The sequence below is a fragment of the Grammomys surdaster genome, unplaced genomic scaffold (assembly GCF_004785775.1).
Source record: "Grammomys surdaster isolate TR1022 unplaced genomic scaffold, NIH_TR_1.0 125089, whole genome shotgun sequence".
Taxonomy (NCBI): Eukaryota; Metazoa; Chordata; class Mammalia; order Rodentia; family Muridae; genus Grammomys; species Grammomys surdaster.
The window spans coordinates 79,738-98,695 of record NW_021619993.1 but is presented as its reverse complement, the minus strand read 5'-3'; the positions used below and the strand labels follow the sequence as shown (position 1 = coordinate 98,695).

The window sequence follows — 18,958 nt, the reverse complement described above, 5'->3', positions numbered from 1 at the left end:
AATCCCAGCACTTGGGAAGCAGAATCAGGGAGATCTCTGAGTTTGATGCCAGCCTGGTCTACAGAGCAAGTTCCAGGACAGCCATGGCTATGCAGAGAAACCCCTTGTCTTAGAAAAACAAAACAAAACAAAAAAAAGAATGGAAAGAAGGAAGGAAAGGAAGGAAGACCTAAACCAAACAAACAGTGTAAGACCCTATATTTCCACTCAAAAATAGCTTCCTTGTGAAATACTGTCCCTCATGTGAAGTTTTTACTCTATGGCCTGACTAGTACAGGAATAAACATTCCTGAGACAAGAGGGGAGGTCTCATTACCTTATGGTGCCTCTTTCAATAAGCAAACCTTGATTATATTCCTAATTCCTGACTTTCAAAATTCTGCCACACAGGAGCAATTTCAGGATCAGAGAAATACCCCATGCCTAATGCAGAGAGAAATTCTACAGTGGATGATGGCCCAGGAGTCTGTACAACGCTGTGACACTAAGAACTGTGCCCTCCTTGAGAGAGAAGCAGAGGAGATACTCACAGGCTCAGAGACCACCTGCTGGATACTTCTCTGAGTTTGTAGTGAACCAGAGAAAAGTGGGTGACGGTCTGGTACAGTTCTCATAAAATTAAATTTTTTATTCAGATTAATGAATGAAAGATGAAGGATCCACCGATGGATTCTGGGAAGTCTTGACATGTAAATGTGAAAGTGGTACTTATAACTTCGTTCCGTGATTTTTTTTTTTAAACGTCTATGTCTCTGACCTACCTACTTCCTTTACTGTATGGATTCCAGTGTTCACAGGAAAGCGTTTTGTTGTTGTCGTTGTTGTTATTGTTTTTGTTTTTCAGCTGTAGAGTCTGATACATGTTTGGCTCACAAGGCTTGTCAGCACAGATGGAAAAATGGAGTATTTATTTACGAATTCGGCATTAAGGCTTCCTTCATTCTAGGTACATACTTTACTCCCAAGCTAGCTCCCTATGCTAGTTTTGTGCTTTGTATTTTGAGACAAGGCCTCTGTAAATTGCCTATGCCGCCTTGGATTTGCAATCCTTTCGCTTTAAACTGGATGAAAGGCTGTGTCACCGAAGTTGACGTCAACAAGCATCTTTAAGTAATAGCGCTCACTCCCACATTAGCCTCTTGCTTCGTTATTTTAAAGTGCAATGAAGTGAATGTCAACTTTCCGTGCGGGTTCCAAGGTTTTATAATTAGTAGACGAGTTTTTAAACGGCAGTTTGACCAGATATAACTAATAAACTCTCCTATCAAAGCCTCAGCTGATGTTCAAGAATGTCCTGTTTCCAACCCGGACTTTTAAAGCAGCCTGACTGTGGGCGCCTATCCCGATGCTGACACCTCTTGTTTCTCTCCACCCTCCTCCGCAGACAGTAGGGGGAAACACAGGATTCTGGGAAATGTAGTCGTGTCCTCTGTGACGTCACAAGCAGCCGCTCCGCGAACCGCACTTCCGCATCCCGTCTGCAGACGTTTGTCTTCCCCTAAGTTAGCGGTGCCGTGTCCTGCTCCTCGCTCTCGGTTGGATCTCTGACATGGAGGTTGGTCCAGGGAGCAGTGCAGCCTGAGGGAACGTGCAGGGGAGTGGTCCGGCTTGAAGGGAGCGGAGCTGAGGTGGACCAGAGGCAGGGAGAAGCCGAGTTAGAGATGCTGTGCTGCTGACCTAAGCTGGGCCACTGAGCCTGGATGCAAATCTGGGTGGGGAGAGCAGCGTGGGGGTGGCGCTGTGAGTGAAAGCTTTTGTTAGGACGCGACTGTATACGCTTTTGGGGTGGGAGAGCTGGCTCTGTAGCCCAGAAATGTGGAATGGTGGAAGGTTCAGTATTGCTCCCCGCAGGGTGGGACGGCTCACTGCTTGTGCCAGGGGTGTTAATCGGAGCCCACATTCCTGCTTGCTTGAGGAACCCTGCTGGTGCTACCTGACTCACTCTCATTTGGCTGTGGTCAGATTTCTCAGGACTTCTAGGGCAAGCGGAGATCTGGCACGTCCTGTACTTTATGACCTGCCTAATACTTTTGGATGAGTTGATAGTTGCTCCTAGTTTCCAGGGACAGCGTTCTGCTAGGGAGGTTGGTGTATGGGATGTTAGTCTCATTTTGGGGGGGATAAACTATTAGATTTTTTTGGTCTGTTGTTTTGAATGGGAATATTTCGTGGCCTCCTCCGTGATCTGAATCCTCAGACTTAACACATGTAGAGACAGTATAATGTTCTAAAGGAGAAGGTTTGCGTTTCGCGTCATTCAGTTATTGGTCCTACAGTGCAGAGTAAAACATACTAGAAAATGCCTTAGCCACTTAGGCCAGAGATTGTGTGATGTCAGAAGCTTGGACTCCTTTTCAGAAACAAGTAAAGGGTTAGTGGGAGGGGAGAGGTGGCCTGGAGATTATTAGTGACTTCAGGGAAAGGACTTGAATGTCCCTAGGGAGGAGAAGTGACCCTAAGTACCCAAAAGTCTTTACATTGCTCTTTAATCGTGAGCTTTTCTTCTACCTATGGTCACACTGCGGCATCTAGTCTTTAACAGCTACCATCACTGTCCCTGAAGGTGTCATCCGGGTTCCCTGATGCTCCCCGAACAGTCTTCTGGAAACATTTGCCAGTGTCAGAAAGATTGAAAGGTGAATTTGAAGAGCTTTCTCTCAGTTAGGGTCCCTTGATTGGTACATAATAGACTCCTCAGCCTGCCTCTTGTGTAGTTCCGTAGTTCACAACACTTTAAGTCAAATCAAGTGTTTATGTGGCATTAAAGCCTATTATTCATAAAGAGCATGATATATGTCAAAGGCCACAGAGAGAAGCAACAGAGAAAGATATAAATACGAGGTCGGAATATAAACAAGGGTTAAGAATGAGAAGTACGGGTTCTCATCATTGTCTCTGTTTCTGCTGTAAATATTTCTGTCAGTGAGCCCTTCCTTAGTTGTTTTCTAGTGCAGTGGTGTATTGTGAGTTGAGACATTACGTGTGTCTAGCAGAGTCTTTCAACAACTGTATTTAATTGTTCTCTTTTATGTACATAAAATTTTTGTACATAAGATTTATGTACCTCAAAATCATATGGATAAGAGTTTGAGTCCTAACTGTTGACAGGATGGACTGCACTTAATATTTCATTAGGAACATGCATTAACAGTGTACTGAATATTTTAAATGTTATATGTAAACATACTTAGACATCTGTCATGTAAAATGAGGCGCCTGACATTGATATTGGAAGTAATAGTCCAAATAAATTTACAGTCTATGTTTCTCATGAAAATATAACACGTGGTCTGTCATATCCTTTTCAGGGTCCCAGTTCCATACTGAGTCATAGTATTGAAAACATGTGGGCTAAAACCAAAAGTGGTTACTGCATGACTTTCTTTTTAAAGATTTATTTATTTGTTGTATATGACTACACCGTAGCTGTCTTCAGACACACCAGAAGAAGGCACTGGATCTTATTACAGGTGATTGTGAGCCACCATGTGGTTGCTGGGAATTGAACTCAGGACCTCTGGAAGAGCAGTCAGTGAGGCTCTTAACCATCTCTCCAGCCCCGCTGCATGACATACTTAATGTATCTCAGTGTTAGTTGGAGAAGCCTGAGGAGACACTGATGAATGTGCTCTAGTGACATCAGACAGGAGGAGGAAGCTAGTGGGACAGTGACCCAGAATGGTGGCCTAGGTGACCCCAATGCAGTGTATGTTCCAGGTGCTTGGAAAACACGATTTCGGACATTGTAAGCAGGGGTGGAGGGTGGAATGAGGGAAGGAGCTTGACTAGATGAGCATATGAGACTGGTATGAAGACTGCAAAGTACACCTGTAACAGTAATTACAAAATAATCTATTAAAATGTACATTTCTCATATTTTTTATATTCAATCATAGAAAAGCAGATTGTTATCACTGCTGCCGTAGATCATTTTGAGAATTCTGTGTGATAAGAAGAAAAATAACACTCAAGTGTAGAAATGTCGAAATAAAAGAAAATAGCAAGTCGCATCACAAATTATAATTCTTGACCTCCGGTTACCAGGGAGCAGGTATCGTGAGCTCCAAGCCTGCTGTAGGATTGTAGCAAATGCACAGATAGCTTTCTGGAAAACAGAAACATAGAGAAAAAGTAAAAGGGGGGTGTGCTGTAGAAAAATGTAATCCCAATCTGGGGTTTCCACCCCACCTTTGACTATTTAGTTCCAGAATAAAAGAGACATACAACCTTTATATTTATAACAAGCCTTAATCAGTATAAGAGCTGGGCAGGTATCTATTCTCTATGTTATTTTGACTATTTCCCAGCCAATAATCCCATTATATAATTCGCCATGTTTTGTCTGGGCTGCTTGTCACTCCAATTAGCCAAACCACATGGCCATTATTTTAAGATTCATACCCCATTATACCTTCTCCTCTATTCAGCTTCTCTGTCCCCTCATAGTTCTCGGATCCAAGCCCAGGAACCCCAAACCCTTGCCTGTCTCTTCTGCCCAGCTGTCAACATTGTTATTCACCAATCAGAAATAACTTGAGGGCAAGGTCACATAGCACCACTTGGGTCTACGTTTGTACTCTCTCATCTCTGGAGCAGCTGGGTCTTATGGGCTTTTACTTAGCATTACAATACATAACAGCAGACCACACCTTAACAGAGGTGAAAGAAGTTAGAATGTTGTCTAGTGTATTTTAAATCTCCAAGTGTTATTGCTACATGCACTAATTTGTGATTTGTTAAAATACTGGTTATTCCATTTTGTCTGTGACTTCTTCCTTTACCGTTCTGCCTCCTGGCAGCTCCATGTCATGTCTCTTGGTGCACTGGCATTAGCATTGCTACTGTACTCTGTACAAGTTCAGAAATCTAGACCTCTGCCAGAGCTGATACATCAGAATCTACGTTTTCATTGCATTTCACATTCATGATTGTGCATATTAAATGTTGATAAGTACCTCCTCTCTCATCATAACTTTCTCCCATGAAGAATGGATGTATGTGTGGTGCGTAAAGTAAGCATAAGACAAATGCATATGTTCCTGCGAATGCATTCATTGCCTTTTTATCTTTCTTAAGAGTCAAATAGGAGAGATAGTAGGATCTCTCCATTCTCTTTCCATGGAGATGGATCAAGGGTGACATCATGAACCCACATCAGAAGTATCTTAGGACTGTTACTCACCTGTGGCAGAAGTATTCTAGCTCTCCTCTTACCCTGTGCAAGACCTGGACTGTGTTCACAGCACGTGATCCTGCTGTTTATGTTGTTATGATGGCTGTAATAGATATGCGTAACGTCCCTTTATTTTTCTTTCAGGAAATGCTGTCATTCAAGGATGTGGCCATCGATTTCTCTGCAGAGGAGTGGGAATGCCTGGACCTTGCTCAGTGGAATCTGTACAGGGACGTGATGCTGGAGAACTACAGCAACCTCGTGTTCCTGGGTGAGACTCACTTCCATAAATGAACTTGCATTACACCACCAACATGTAATTTACCATAGGGAAACATCCCATAGGGATCTGTGCCATGCCACAGTGACTTTGGAGTGCTTTTCCTGATACTCTAAGGAATATTTTATTGTATTTCTTCTTGTGTTTTTAATATGGGGTTTTGGGTTTTTTTTTTTAAATACACATCCTTCATCCTGGTTGTAATTCTATCAACCTAGTAGCATGAGGCATGAGGAACACATGGTAAAGATAATGTTTCATCCTTCAGCTTTTGTGGTTACTGTGGAATGAAGCCAAGGCTCTTCGGATTACAGATTCCACCTACATATTCTACATGTGCTCAGGAAACATTTAATGAACTAATTTTCTACAGTTCTTCATCTTTTCTTAGAAGATTAATAATAGCATAGGATTGTTCCCTTTTCCCACACATAGGTCTTGCATCCTGTAAGCCATACCTGGTCACATTTCTGGAGCAAAGACAAGAGCCTTCAGATGTGAAGAGACCAGTGGCAGCCACCATGCACCCAGGTGTGTAGGAATTACGGGGTCAGAGGGCAGAGTGGGAGATTAGAGATCCAAAAGAAAGCCAGGCTTTCTCCTGAGCATGGAGACAACATGTGCTGGTTGAAGTCATATGTAAGGATCTCCTTTTATGCCCTTTGCTGTCACAGAAGGACGTCTTTCAGGTCTCTATGGTGCTCTAAGTCTGTAAACTTGGTTTGTCCCCTCCAGTGAGCTCTGCTTGTGTTTACCCTGAGTCGAGAGAGTACTTCATTCTGCTAAGTCTACACTGTAACTGACTTCTTACTGTTTCCTACACTTCAGGAAATTCCCACACATTTCTAAAGCTCTATAAGTGCAGTAACTTTAAATGTGAATTTCTCCCATGTCATGTACATCCTTATAAATTACACATTTCATATCAAGCTATGTTTCATAAGAATGTTTGTGCTTTATTCTAATCTCTTTTTTCTACAACATACTCAGTGACAATTTAAAATGCATTCCTTTTGTGGGAAAACATCCTAAACCAAAACTGTACATCCAGAAGCATGGTTTTTTAATAGATCACCAGAATAGGTCTTGAGAGTTTTGTGGATTCACGAATCTCTTTCTTATTTTGCAGTTCTATGTACTGCATTACTATTTTGTACTCTAGGTTGCCTGAAATTATTTCCACACATGCAACCGACATGTTTCTGTGAGTGGAATGTCCAGTACTAAACACTTGAGGACAATGTAGGATTAAAAAAAAAATGTATGAGCTTTAGTTGTGGACGTCAGGACTGTGTCCTTTAGTTGTGGACGTCAGGACTGTGTCCTTTAGTTGTGGACGTCAGGACTGTGTCCTTTAGTTCTGGACGTCAGGACTGTGTCCTTTAGTTCTGGACGTCAGGACTGTGTCCTTTATGAGCAAACATGAGTCTCCTGTTCTCACGTCCTATAGATTTTGTTATTCAATTGTTTGTCTCTCCATGAATGAGCATTCTTATAAATAGGCTAGCTCTGTGATATACTCATTGACAGACATGTTGCCTTTAGAAAAACTCTGTCTTTTATACATGAACTTGAAAGTTTTTCTTTTCTTTTTTTTTTTTTTTGGTTTTCCGAGACAGGGTTTCTCTGTGTAGCCCTGGCTGTCCTAGAACTCACTCTGTAGACCAGGCTGGCCTCGAACTCAGAAATCATCTGCCTCTGCCTCCCAAGTGCTGGGATTAAAGGCGTGCGCCACCACTGCCCGGCTTGAAAGTTTTTCATAAGTCTGTATTTTCCAGCCTAGTTCCTTGTTCTGAAAAATGTAACATGAAATACTGTCTTCAACTCTTGAAATGTATTATTTTACATTGTTATAAATGGTAAACTAGTTATGAAGCAAATCTCTTCAAACCTCCAAAACTAAAACTCTATTATTAATATAAAAACTGTGGGTTTCTACATCCATTTAATTTAAGGCAAATACAGTTAGCATCCAGATATCGAGGTTTGGATACTGTAGTTGAACAAGGATGTCTCCCTGTGGATCCTGTATTTGATTACTTCGTTCCCAGTTGGTGATGTGGCCTTGCTGCAGGCAGCACACAGCTGGGATCATATTTCCAAGAGTTCAGGTCCTGCCTGCACTGTTAATTTGTTTCTCTGCTTCATGGTTTGCATTCACACAATGAGCCTCAGCCTCGTCTCTAGCCGTCATTCCTGCTATTAGCTTTCATTCAGTCCTCCATGATGAACTCACAGTGTTTCGGAACTGTCAACCTGACTTAAGTCTTTGTTCTGTAAATTGCCTTGGTCACGGTATTTTACCACAACAATAGAAAAGTACCCGATTTAGATACATTTTACTTTTTTGTATATGCCTGATCAAACAGTTTGTCTAGTGGGCTTATTTCTGTTGGCATGAGAGTTTCCATTATTATTAATGATATTATTGATTCCTTAGCCATTTAACTTTGGATATGGCTTCAATGTTTCTATATTCTACCTTGTCTTCACCTTTCAGTAGAAGTTTATGTTATTTCTATCTACAGTATTTTCTGAATTTCACTACCATTAATATAGGTATGGAAATATATTGTAGTTTCTCATTTGTCTATAAAAATATGAGTAACTCTTCATATTAAAGATAAAGAATGTTGCTTGGATTTCATTCATATCTCAACTTTTACTCCCCAGGGGGAAAGCCCTATAAATGTCAAGAATTTGACAAGGCCTTTGATTGGAACTCACTCCTTATTCAACACCAGAGAATTCATCCTGTGGAGAAACCCTACAAATGTGAAGAGTGTGGTAAGGTCTTTAGTGCTCACTCAGCACTTTCTATCCACCAGAGAATCCACACAGGAGAGAAACCTTACAAGTGTGAGGAGTGTGGCAAGGCCTTCAGTACTCGGTCAGCACTTTATATACACAAGAAAATCCACTCTGGAGATAAACCCTACAAGTGTGAGGAGTGTGCAAAAGCCTTTTATTTCCCTTCTTTACTGAAGCAACATCAAAGAACTCATTCTGCAGAGAATCTCTGCAAGTGTGAGGAATGTGGCAAAGCCTTTTATTTGCCTTCATTCCTTAAGCAACATCAAAGAATTCATTCTGCGGAAAACCCTTACCGGTGTGAAGAATGTGGCAAAGCCTTTTCCTACCCCTCAACCCTAAAGCAACATCAAAGAATTCACTCTGGAGAGAAACCATACCGTTGTGAAGAGTGTGGCAAGGCATTCCGTAGGTCAACGTACTTTCACCAACACCAAAGAATTCATACTGGAGAGAAACCCTACCAGTGTGAAGAGTGTGGGAAAACATTCTACTATCGTTCAAACCTGAAGGGACATCAGATTATTCATTCCGGAGTGAAACCGTACAAGTGCGAAGTGTGTGGCAGCATGTTTAGAACTAGCTCAGACCTTTCGAAGCACCAGAGAATCCACGCTGAAGTGAAGCTGTACAGCTGCGAGGAGTGCGGGAAAGCCTTCTCCACTCATTCATACCTCATCCGGCACAAGTTAGGCCACTCTAGAGAGAAACCATACAAATGTGAAGAGTGTGGCAAAACCTTTTGTTATCCTTCAATCCTCAAGGAACATCAAAGAATTCATTCCGGAGTGAAACCTTACAGTTGTGACGTGTGTGGCAGCATGTTTAGAACTCGCTCAGAACTTTCCAAGCACCAGAGAATTCATGCTGAAGTGAAGCTCTATAACTGTGAGGAGTGCGGGAAAGCCTTCTCCACCCACTCTTACCTTATGAGGCACAGACTTGGTCATTCTGGAGAGAAGCCCTACAAATGTGAAGAATGTGGAAAGTCATATAGCTACCCTTCACTCCTTAAGGAACATCAAAGAATTCATTCTCAAAATCCCTACAAGTGTGACGTGTGTGGGAAGGTGTTTTGTACTCGCTCAGGACGTTCTAAACACCAGAGAATTCATACCGGGGAGAAACCCTACAAGTGTGAAGAATGTGGAAAGGGGTTTTCTACTCACTCATACCTTACTCTGCACAAATTGCTTCATACTGGAGAGAAACCTTTCAAGTGGGAAGAATGTGGTGAGGTTTTCTATACTTGCTGAAGACTTAACTAGACACCAGTAAATTCACATTGGAGAAAACCCCACAAAGGTAAAAAATGTGTCAAAACTCTTTACTGTACTTCAGACTTTAAATAACACCACAAAATTTATACTGAAGAGAAACCATACTTTTATTAATCGTTAAGCCTTTATTATATACAAGGTACTTCCTACTGTAGAAAAACTTTACAGATGTGAGGAATGTGGCCAAGTGTTTTACCGCACTTCAAACATTAAGAACCAGCAAAGGGCTCATTCTCAAGAGAATCCCTTAGTGTGAAGTATGTGACAAGGTATTGTGTGCTACCTTGAGCTCTCTGTCGACCAGAATATTTATCCTGGAGAGAAACTTTCCAAGTATGAAGAATTTGGGAAGTCCTTTTTAACCCATTCATCCCTGATTCTGATCAGGCTTGGCAAAGTTTGGGATGGGTGTTGTTTTTTGTTTTAGGTTAATTGTGCTGAGACTTGTTGACTATGGGAGGAACCAAACCATGTCTGTTGGGCAAGGATCCTGGATTGTATAAAAGGAGAAAGTGGGCAGAGAACAACTCTTCCTCTATCTTCCTCTGCTTTCTGACTGTCCAGGCAATATGAACTGCTGCTTCTGCTCTTGCTGCCCTAAATTTCTTACCATGATTCACATTTGAACGGGAAATGTACCCTGTAGTCTTAAGCATTTGAATTTGTTCCCCGAGTTGGTGGCTCTATTTGGAGAGATTTAGAAGTAGGTCACTAGAGGTGAACTTTGTGAATAAAAACCTCCCTCTACATCCAGTTTGCTCTCTCTGCTTCCTGTCTACCGTTGAGGATGCGGACTCTCAGTCCCGCTCCAGCCACCGTGCGGCCTGTTGCCATCTCCTCCCTCTGTCGTGGACCGGGATCCCTTCTACACTGCAGACTGAAGTCAAGTCATGTCTCTGTTAAGTAATCACAAGAGAAAAGTAACTAATAAAAACATCGCCCTTCTACCAGGAACAGTAGTAAACTGTTTCTACTACATTGCGTGTGTAAGGGTGTTTTATCATATCGAGAGGGAGAAATAAGGCTGCAAGCCAAAGAAAAGTAAAAATTTGTTATTTAATGGTATCCACCATGGTCTTTTGTTCCTATGTCTTGTACCTCCCTTTTGTCCCTGTCTTAACATGTTCCTTTCCAAAACTACTTCCTTTCTTCTCACACACACACACATACACACACACACACACACACACACACACACACACGAACATCACAAATATAGTGACTTAATTACTGTGATATTCTTTTTCTGCAAAATTTTCAGGCCATATGTGCTATATCCATGTTGGTGCAAATGTAATGTTAGTGTTTATAATACTTTTGCAGTTTTTGTTTGTTTGGTTTTTTTTTTGTTTTTAAAGACAGGGTCTCTCTTTGTAGTCCTGGCTGTCCTAGAACTCACTCTGTAGACCAGGCTGGAGTCAAACTCAGAGATCTGCCTGCGTCTGCATCCCAAATGCTGGGATTAAGGGCATGTACCAGCAGTGCTTGGCACCTTTTTCCATTTTTGATATTAAGTTATTGTCCCTTATCCAGTTCAAATTGATTTTTCTATAGGATGAAAGACAAAGATCTAATCTTATCCTCTACCCGTGCATATCTAGTTATGGCCCCTCTAACTGGTGAAAATGCCATCCGTTCCCCTACATGGTTTTCACCATGTAATTTGTTGTCATATTGGTTCAGGTCTGCATTTTACTTTATATTACATTGGTCTATATGGTTTTATGTTTTTTTTGTTTGTTTTGCTTTGTTTTTTTTGTTGTTGTTGTTTTTGTTTGTTTGTTTGGTTGGTTGGTTGGTTGGTTTTTCGAGACAGAGTTTCTCTGTGTAGCCCTGGCTGTCCTGGAACTCACTCTGTAGACCAGGCTAGCCTCGAACTCTCGAACTCAGAAATCCGCCTGCCTCTGCCTCCCAAGTGCTGGGATTAAAGGTGTGCGCCACCACCGCCCGGCCCTTTGTTTTGTTTTTTATCTTGCAGCTCTTTTCATTATGGCTCTGTTATATAGTTTGAAGTCTGGTATAAATTGTTTTGTCTGTGGTCTTTTGTGTTCCCAGGTGACTTATTTTTTTTTTTCCTGGTTCTATGATGAATGTCATTGAAAGTTTGCCCTGGATTGCATTGACTGTGTAGATATCTTTTATCAGTATTGCAGTTTTCACAGTGTGAGCGCTGCCAATCCATGAAATGTATTATCTTCCTCTCATCTAATGTCTTCCTTTGGAAAATGCTTTTAATATTTAAAAAGTTTGCTAATAGGAGTTCCAGGCTTGCTGGGGCTACATAGTGAGAAAATCTCAAAAACAAATAGAAATCTTTCACCACATTGGTTAGTGTCACCCCTATATGTAGTCTCCTCCTTCCCTTCTCATCTTTCTCCTCCTTCTCCTCCTCCTCTTCCTCCTCCTCCTCTCTTTCCTCTTCCTCCTCTTCTTCCTCCTCCTCTCTTTCCTCCTCCTCCTCTTCCTCCTCCTCCTCTTTTTTCTCATTTTCTCCTTATGGATGGACATTTTTTTCCTGATTTCTTTCTTAGAATGTGTGGTATTGGTGTATATAAAAGCTAGTGACTTTTGGATGTTGATTTTATAAGCTGCTATTTTATTAAAAGCGTCAGATTCACAAGCTCTTGATGGTACATTGGAGGTCTTTTAAATAAAGAATCGTGTCATCTAAATATAGGGATAGTTTAACTTCAGATTGGATTTTTGTACTTTTGCTCTCTCTATATTATCTTAATTCTGTAGTTAACGGTTAGAGCACAGTATTCAGTGAGAATCAAGATAGATAACCCTTGTCTCTTTCAGATTTCACAGGATATGTTTCCATTAAATAATGAAATTGTTCTCTACTTACTAAGGGTTGGCTATCAGTTTGTCATCTACTAACTTTATTTTGGTGAAAGATGTCCCATCTATTCTAGTTTCTTCGTCCATGTGTTGTGCACCTCATGAGGTACATTTTCTGCATCCATTGAAATGCTAACGTGATTTCTGTTTTATATCTATTAATTTGCTGCATTATTTATCCATTTGCATACGTTGAGCCAACCTTAGGAGAGAAAATCCAATTAGTTGTAATGTATAATAACTGGAAATATATTTCAAAAATTACTAGGTTTGGGTGTTTGTTTGTTTGAAGAGTTATCTAAACCTTCATCATGGATAGTGGTGTGGTATGGTGTGTGTGTGTGTGTGTGTGTGTGTGTGTGTGTGTGTGTGTGTATGTGCGTGCGCGCCTATCTGATCTTTTTATTATCTTTATACTGGCTCCTTAGACTTAGCTTGGTAGTTTCCTTCTATTTCTATTTTGTAAAGAATCTGAATAGTGTCATTAGATCTTGAAAACTTGGTAGAATTTTGCAGTCACTCTACCTGGTCCTGGACTTTACTTCATGTTCAGACTTTTAGTTCCTTCGTCAGGCTCCTTGTTGCTGTAGGACTTGTTCGGATATTCATATCTTCTGGTTTTATGTTTACTCCGTTATAAATACTTAGAACTGTGTTCATTTCTTCTACCATTTCTAAATTGTTTCCTAGTTATTTCTTTGTCTCCTCCTTTCCTCCTTCCTTTTTCCTTCCTTTTTTCCTGTCTGTCCTTCCCCTCCTCCACCACCTCTTCATCTATCTATCTATCTATCTATCTATCTATCTATCTAGCTCTGGTGATTCTGCTAGGATTTGGTGAATCTTGTCTATGTTATGAAATAACCCAGCATTTGCTTAGCTTTGTATACTTTTTTCTTTATCACATCTCTACTTCATGAATTTTAGTCCTTGTTTTTATTATTTTTAGTATATATTATTTATACTTTATGTCAATTTCTGTATTTTGATTTGGCTTCTTTCCTGCAACTTTGAGGTGTATCATTCCATTATTTATTTGAGATCTCGCTGATATTTCAGTTAAGAATTTTAATGTAACCTTTCTTTTTAGAACTGCCTTCCCCTTGGATTTATTCACTGAACCACTGTTCATTTAAAGACATTTATATATCTTTTTAGTCGTCAATTAGTTGTCCGCTTTCTGAGGTTAGTCTTTCTGTTTCTACTTTTAGTATAATATGCTGTGATAGGATGTACAGGATTTTTTTTTTTCTGTTTTCATAAATGCTTGGTTGTGGCTTGTAATTTGGTTCATTTTAGAGACAGTTCCTTGTGCCCCTGTCAGAATGTTTATTCTTCATCTGTTCTTTGTAATTTTCTATGAATGTCTTTTAAGTCCAGCAGATATTTTGAGCATTTATCTTTGGAGTTTCTTACACATGGATTTAGAGGTCCAGAAGTCTGACTCAAAACAAATATTGCTACATCTTTCTTTGAGTAACTAGACATATTTCCTTCCTCGACTCTACATTTTTATTCTCTTTTATGGCTCTCTTACTTTGTGGACATTGTTTACGTATTTACCTAAGTCAATTCATTCTGCCCAAGCCTTTCTACTTCATGATCTTACCCAACCAAAGGGCTCAGCAAAACCACTAAAGCTGCATATGAGTCTTCAAGTCCCCGAAGAATCGACCTCTTACATCAAGTTCTCTAAGAGCATAGTTCTATGTATGGTCCCAATGAACTAGGGTTCAAGCACAGCCTTTGTTATTCCTGGGCCCCTCAGTAATGTCCATCACTCTCTCTGGTCCTCCAGCACCTAAGATAAAGATAACCAGGTGTTTCCCATGGCTCCAGTGAAGCCAGTTCATCGGGGAGGATTTCTCTCATCTTGTGTCAGCTTACGAAGCCTCTGCTTTCGGGAGAGATGAGTGGTTGCATTGCTTTGTTTTTTACCTCCGCAGCAGGTGGCTGATCCTATCTACGCAGATGTCCCACAGTCTCACTAGCCAGGCTGTAGCAGGCTCTTTCAATTCTAGTTTAAAAATCTTTGCTAGTTCCAGTTCAAGTGTTGAGTATTTCCTGACTGCGCTACTTCCGTTTATTGGCCAATGCTACACCTCTGCCTGCATAGTAGGTCACAGATTTTGCTTTGCTTTGTTTTGTTTTTATCAAAGGCAGGACTTGAGGAGCGCCATCTCTCACTTTTACCATGTTCTCCTGAGGGGTGCCCACTATGACTTTTACCATGTTTTTCTTTTGCCTGCCAAGCTATAAGAAAGGGCAAACCAAAGCACCTCTCTTATCCTCTCTTTTCTCCAGTTTACTTATCAGATCAGAGGCTAAGGTGGAGAATATTATTCCTAACTCCTTCATCTTGCAATTCTTCCTTTACACAAAGAAATGCACTCTTAGATACCTTCTTATTACACACTACAGAGGCCAGGCAACCTCTGTAGCTGCTTGCCAACAATCTCAACCCTTGGTTTTACTATCAGAGGCTGCAAAAATTGTCTCTAGACCTTTAGCTTTTTTTCAAGATATCTCCATATCCAAATGGTGGACCATACTCATCAAGTAGGCGTGCTACCCCATAGCACATAGGCAAAGATTGCCATTCTGGGATTCTTCCCGTAGGAACATCTAATCCTGATTGTTCATCCTTTCTTGCATTTCTCACTGTAGCAAGAACCCTTCAGCCACTGTCAACATGGGAAGGTCTGACTGTATTAAATTTTGTTCTTGAATTCTCCCCCTCAACCTGATCAGCTTAGTTACATGCCTTGTGTCCTATAGCTAGTACCATGCACGCGTTTCTCCCCAAATTATTGTTTTTGTTGTATCCCTTTTCAGGCACCAATTATGTTGTGTGACAGACATTACCTGGAGAGATGCAAAAGGTCAACACATACACACACGTACACACACATTCGAACACACAGACAAAAAACATACATCTACAATACAACCTGGCTGACTGAGGCTTAGTATTGGGTGAGGAGACAGGAAGTGTGCTGTTAGGTTGTCCTAGAAATGACAGGGTAACAGCACCCATGGTACTGCAATGATATGGCTGCCTTAAAAAGACCTGAACAGTGCTAACAGCAATGGAAATGCTAAAATGGGAGAGGGAAATCTCACTGAGAGAGAACTAGAAGCAACTTATGAGTGCTATAAGAGGGAGAATTATCTCAGAGAGGTGTCTGCTAATTGGTTATCTAAAACCAAGTGACCGATCATGAATATACAAGTGACCCTGAATGGGCTCAGCAGGTTGCATTTCCGTATTCATTCACTTACATATATGTAACATTAATAAAGAGACCATGAATTTGAGGGGGAGGAGGAGGAGGGGAAAATAATGTAACTATATTTTCACTTTTTATTGCAAGAAATAAAAATAATTTGAAAGAGAAGAGTACATTGTATGAAATTCTCAAAGACAAAGAACAGTATTAAAAACAATAGCACAAGCATTAGTGCAAGAGATAATGTCTGCTTACGGACTGAGGTACTGATGTTGATTACTCAGGAAGTGTATCCTTGTGATGGTGGAAAGGATGACAGGTGAATCTGTCTTTTGAGCAGGTTGTAACTTCTACATTGCTGTCCAGTAATATTGACCCAATACACATTTCCTAGCTATATTTTCACGTAAGTCTTTGTTAAAACTGTAACCATCTTGCTGGATTCTAACTTGCAGTCTAGTATTATAACTTCCTCTTTATCACAGTCTGTATTAATTTTCCTGTGTCCATTACAATAAAAAGACTCCCGTGCTGTCACCTAATATGAACTCAAGTCGTGATCAGTTGTTGAAAGGAAGTTTTTAAGAAGACCAGGACATGAGTGGCTTCTGGCAATGACTAGTGCCATCCTTCTACTGTCTCTGCCTAGAAACCAGTGTCTCTCTTCCACGTGTGAACATTTATTTCTGATAGTTGGTGAAATCCCAAGGATTACAAACTCATGAGTTGCAGTATCATGAATATAAAAGTTACACTGAATGGACGAAGAGAAGACAGTAAGAGAAGACAGGGGGACACATCAGTCCATGCAGCCGTGATAGTTTCTTTATTCCGAGTAGCTCATTTTGTATCCCAAGAACTCGGTTCTGATTTTTTCTTATTCAGGGAATCACCCCGTTTTGGGAACTGAGGAAAATCCAAGGAAGAGTACCCTGGACTTTGAGGATACTGTCACTCAGGCACAATTTCAGAACTAGACAAGAGTGAAGACACTAAACAATGCAGATTTAGCCTTAAGAAGGTGAAGTACACCCTAGTGCTGGATCAAGAGTCAGTACACTCAGCACTCCACCTCAAGACCAGCAAACCCCTACCACGGAGCCTGTGACTCTCCCTCTGAGAAGAGAACACAGAAGCACAGTTCCTTTTAGTAAGCATTTGGCCTCCAGTCTGAAAACCAGGCATGGAAGGGTGAAATTATGGTTCAGTGGTCATAGAAATAAAAATTCTTCAATAGCTTAAAGGCTAAGTGAATAGAAGTTCTGTTCTCAAACTCACATTTTGCCTGCCTTTGTTGGGATTTAAGGTATGTTCCATAATGCCCAGCCAAGAAAACAGGACTTTTAGACTTGTACTGAACAGTCCTCTGGTCCATCATCTACATAATGGTCACACTGAAATTGTTTTTGTAGCTGTGGACTCTGACTCATCTATGGGTTGCCCAGTATCGTAATAGGTGAGATGAAGGTTGTGTTTGTTCATTTTGGGGTTGGTGGTTTTTCTTACTTAGGTTATTGAAATGAAAAATTGGTTACCTTCCCATCTTTATTTCTTGTTGTTTTTGTTTCTCCTTCATTAACATTTTCCCTAAATCGCTCAGGCCAGCTTTGAACTTACTCTGACCTAGTCAGGCCTTTGAATGTGATCATCCTACCTCGAATTACAGGTAGCTGCACCAGGCCTGGCTTTAAAAATTATTTTTAACGGGTAGCAATGAGTTGCCGTATTAATTGAAGAACATATAGTTGCTTTCATTCCCTGAAGATTTTGAATATAGTAGCAGTGGACAGGACTGAACATGGATCTCTGGCAGATGCTATCAAGTCCTTTGATCATATGCCAAGAAGCTGGATCATGTGGTGACTTTATTTTTATCTTTCTAGGGTTCTTCACATTGATTTCTGGAGTGGCTGCACCAGTTTTCAATGCCACCAACTGTAGGTGGTATTGTTTTACCTACCTACACTATGACATAGCTTGTTATGTTAGCCATGTCATTGTAGGAGAAATTTGAAGGGAAGGTGTGTTGGGTGTTGGCGTGCAGTTCCTGATAGTCTGTGTGACTTATGTCAGAGGTCATGGAGAATATATAGAAGATGTTTTTAACAAATTTGAACAAGAGTAAGAATATGCAAGCGATGACTATAGGAAGATACATTTTCATCATTGGCTCCTTTGAGGTTGTAAATATTTCTGTCAATGAGGCCACTCATTGTTGTTTCAAGTGCAGTGGTGTAGTTTAAGTTGAAAACTATGGATCAAATTGTATGGCAGACTTTCAAATACCATCTTCACTCGGTCTCCTTATAAAGGTGCTATAGCTTAAAAGTCAGCTGGATGCTCGCATAAGGCCCAGCTATTTACAGGAGAAACTGAACCTAATATTTCCGTGAGAACAAGTAGTAACTGTATAATGAGTATTTAAAATTCACATTTACATTTAGACATCTAGCTTGCAGAATGAAGCATTTGACGCTTATCTTGAAACATTGTATCTCAATATTCCCTATGGTTTCTCATGTCTTCCTCAGCTTTCCAATGATATTCTCTTAGTCAGAGTGCTGCAAAATGTATTGACTTACAACAGATGATAATGATGCTTCCTGTCTCATTTATGTTGAGGAAGAGCCTGACAGACTGGTGAACTGGCAACTTCATAATGTTTCTGGTATATATATATATTTTAAAGCAGTTTGTTTTGTAAATGGCAGTTATTACAGGTTTGAAATGTAGGCTTGCTGCTGGCTGAAGGCTGATCAGGAATTTGTCCCTGTCTTTGCAGCTAGCTTTGTATTTCCCACAGTCTCTTCGGAGTTAGGTTTGTCTGGCTTCTCTCACAGAGGCATCTGTGGGGGACATCTGATAAGCTCTGCATTCAGCTGGTCTCAGCTTCCGTCCAGCCACAGTCTTCATTAACAGGGAGGACATGTGACCTTGCCTCCCAGTTATAGAATTAGTTTCCATTTGCAGCAGTTTGTTGTTTTTTTAATGAATCACAGTTTCCCCCTCTCCACCCTAGAACTTGTTTGTATTTCTACCACATAGAAAATAAATATGTGTGTGTGTGCATATGTATGTATGTATGTATGTATATGAAAAAAAAGAGAACAAAAGCTGGGCAGTGGTGGCACATGCCTTTATTCCCAGCACTTGGGAGGCAGAGGCAGGCGGATTTCTGAGTTCGAGGCCAGCCTGGTCTACAGAGTGAGTTCCAGGACAGCCTGGGCTATATCAAAAAAAAAAAAAGAAAGAAAGGAAGAAAGAGAGAGGGGGGAAGGAAGGAAGGAAGGAAGAGGGAAAGAAAGAAAGAAAGAAAGAAAGAAAGAAAGAAAGAAAGAAAGAA

General features: G+C 40.7%; 1 protein-coding gene across 1 annotated transcript in view; it reads left to right on the top strand.

Annotated features, from left to right (window-relative positions):
- The first annotated feature begins 1,473 nt into the window (after nt 1-1,473).
- Nucleotides 1,474-18,958, top strand: part of LOC114636957 (putative zinc finger protein 66) — a 37,938-nt gene continuing 20,453 nt past the window's right edge. Inside the window, 5 exon segments of the mRNA XM_028785053.1 lie at nt 1,474-1,555; nt 5,318-5,444; nt 5,889-5,984; nt 8,127-9,511; nt 9,513-9,569. Coding sequence (XP_028640886.1) covers nt 1,550-1,555; nt 5,318-5,444; nt 5,889-5,984; nt 8,127-9,511; nt 9,513-9,569 — 1,671 coding nt within the window. The 5' untranslated portion in view covers nt 1,474-1,549.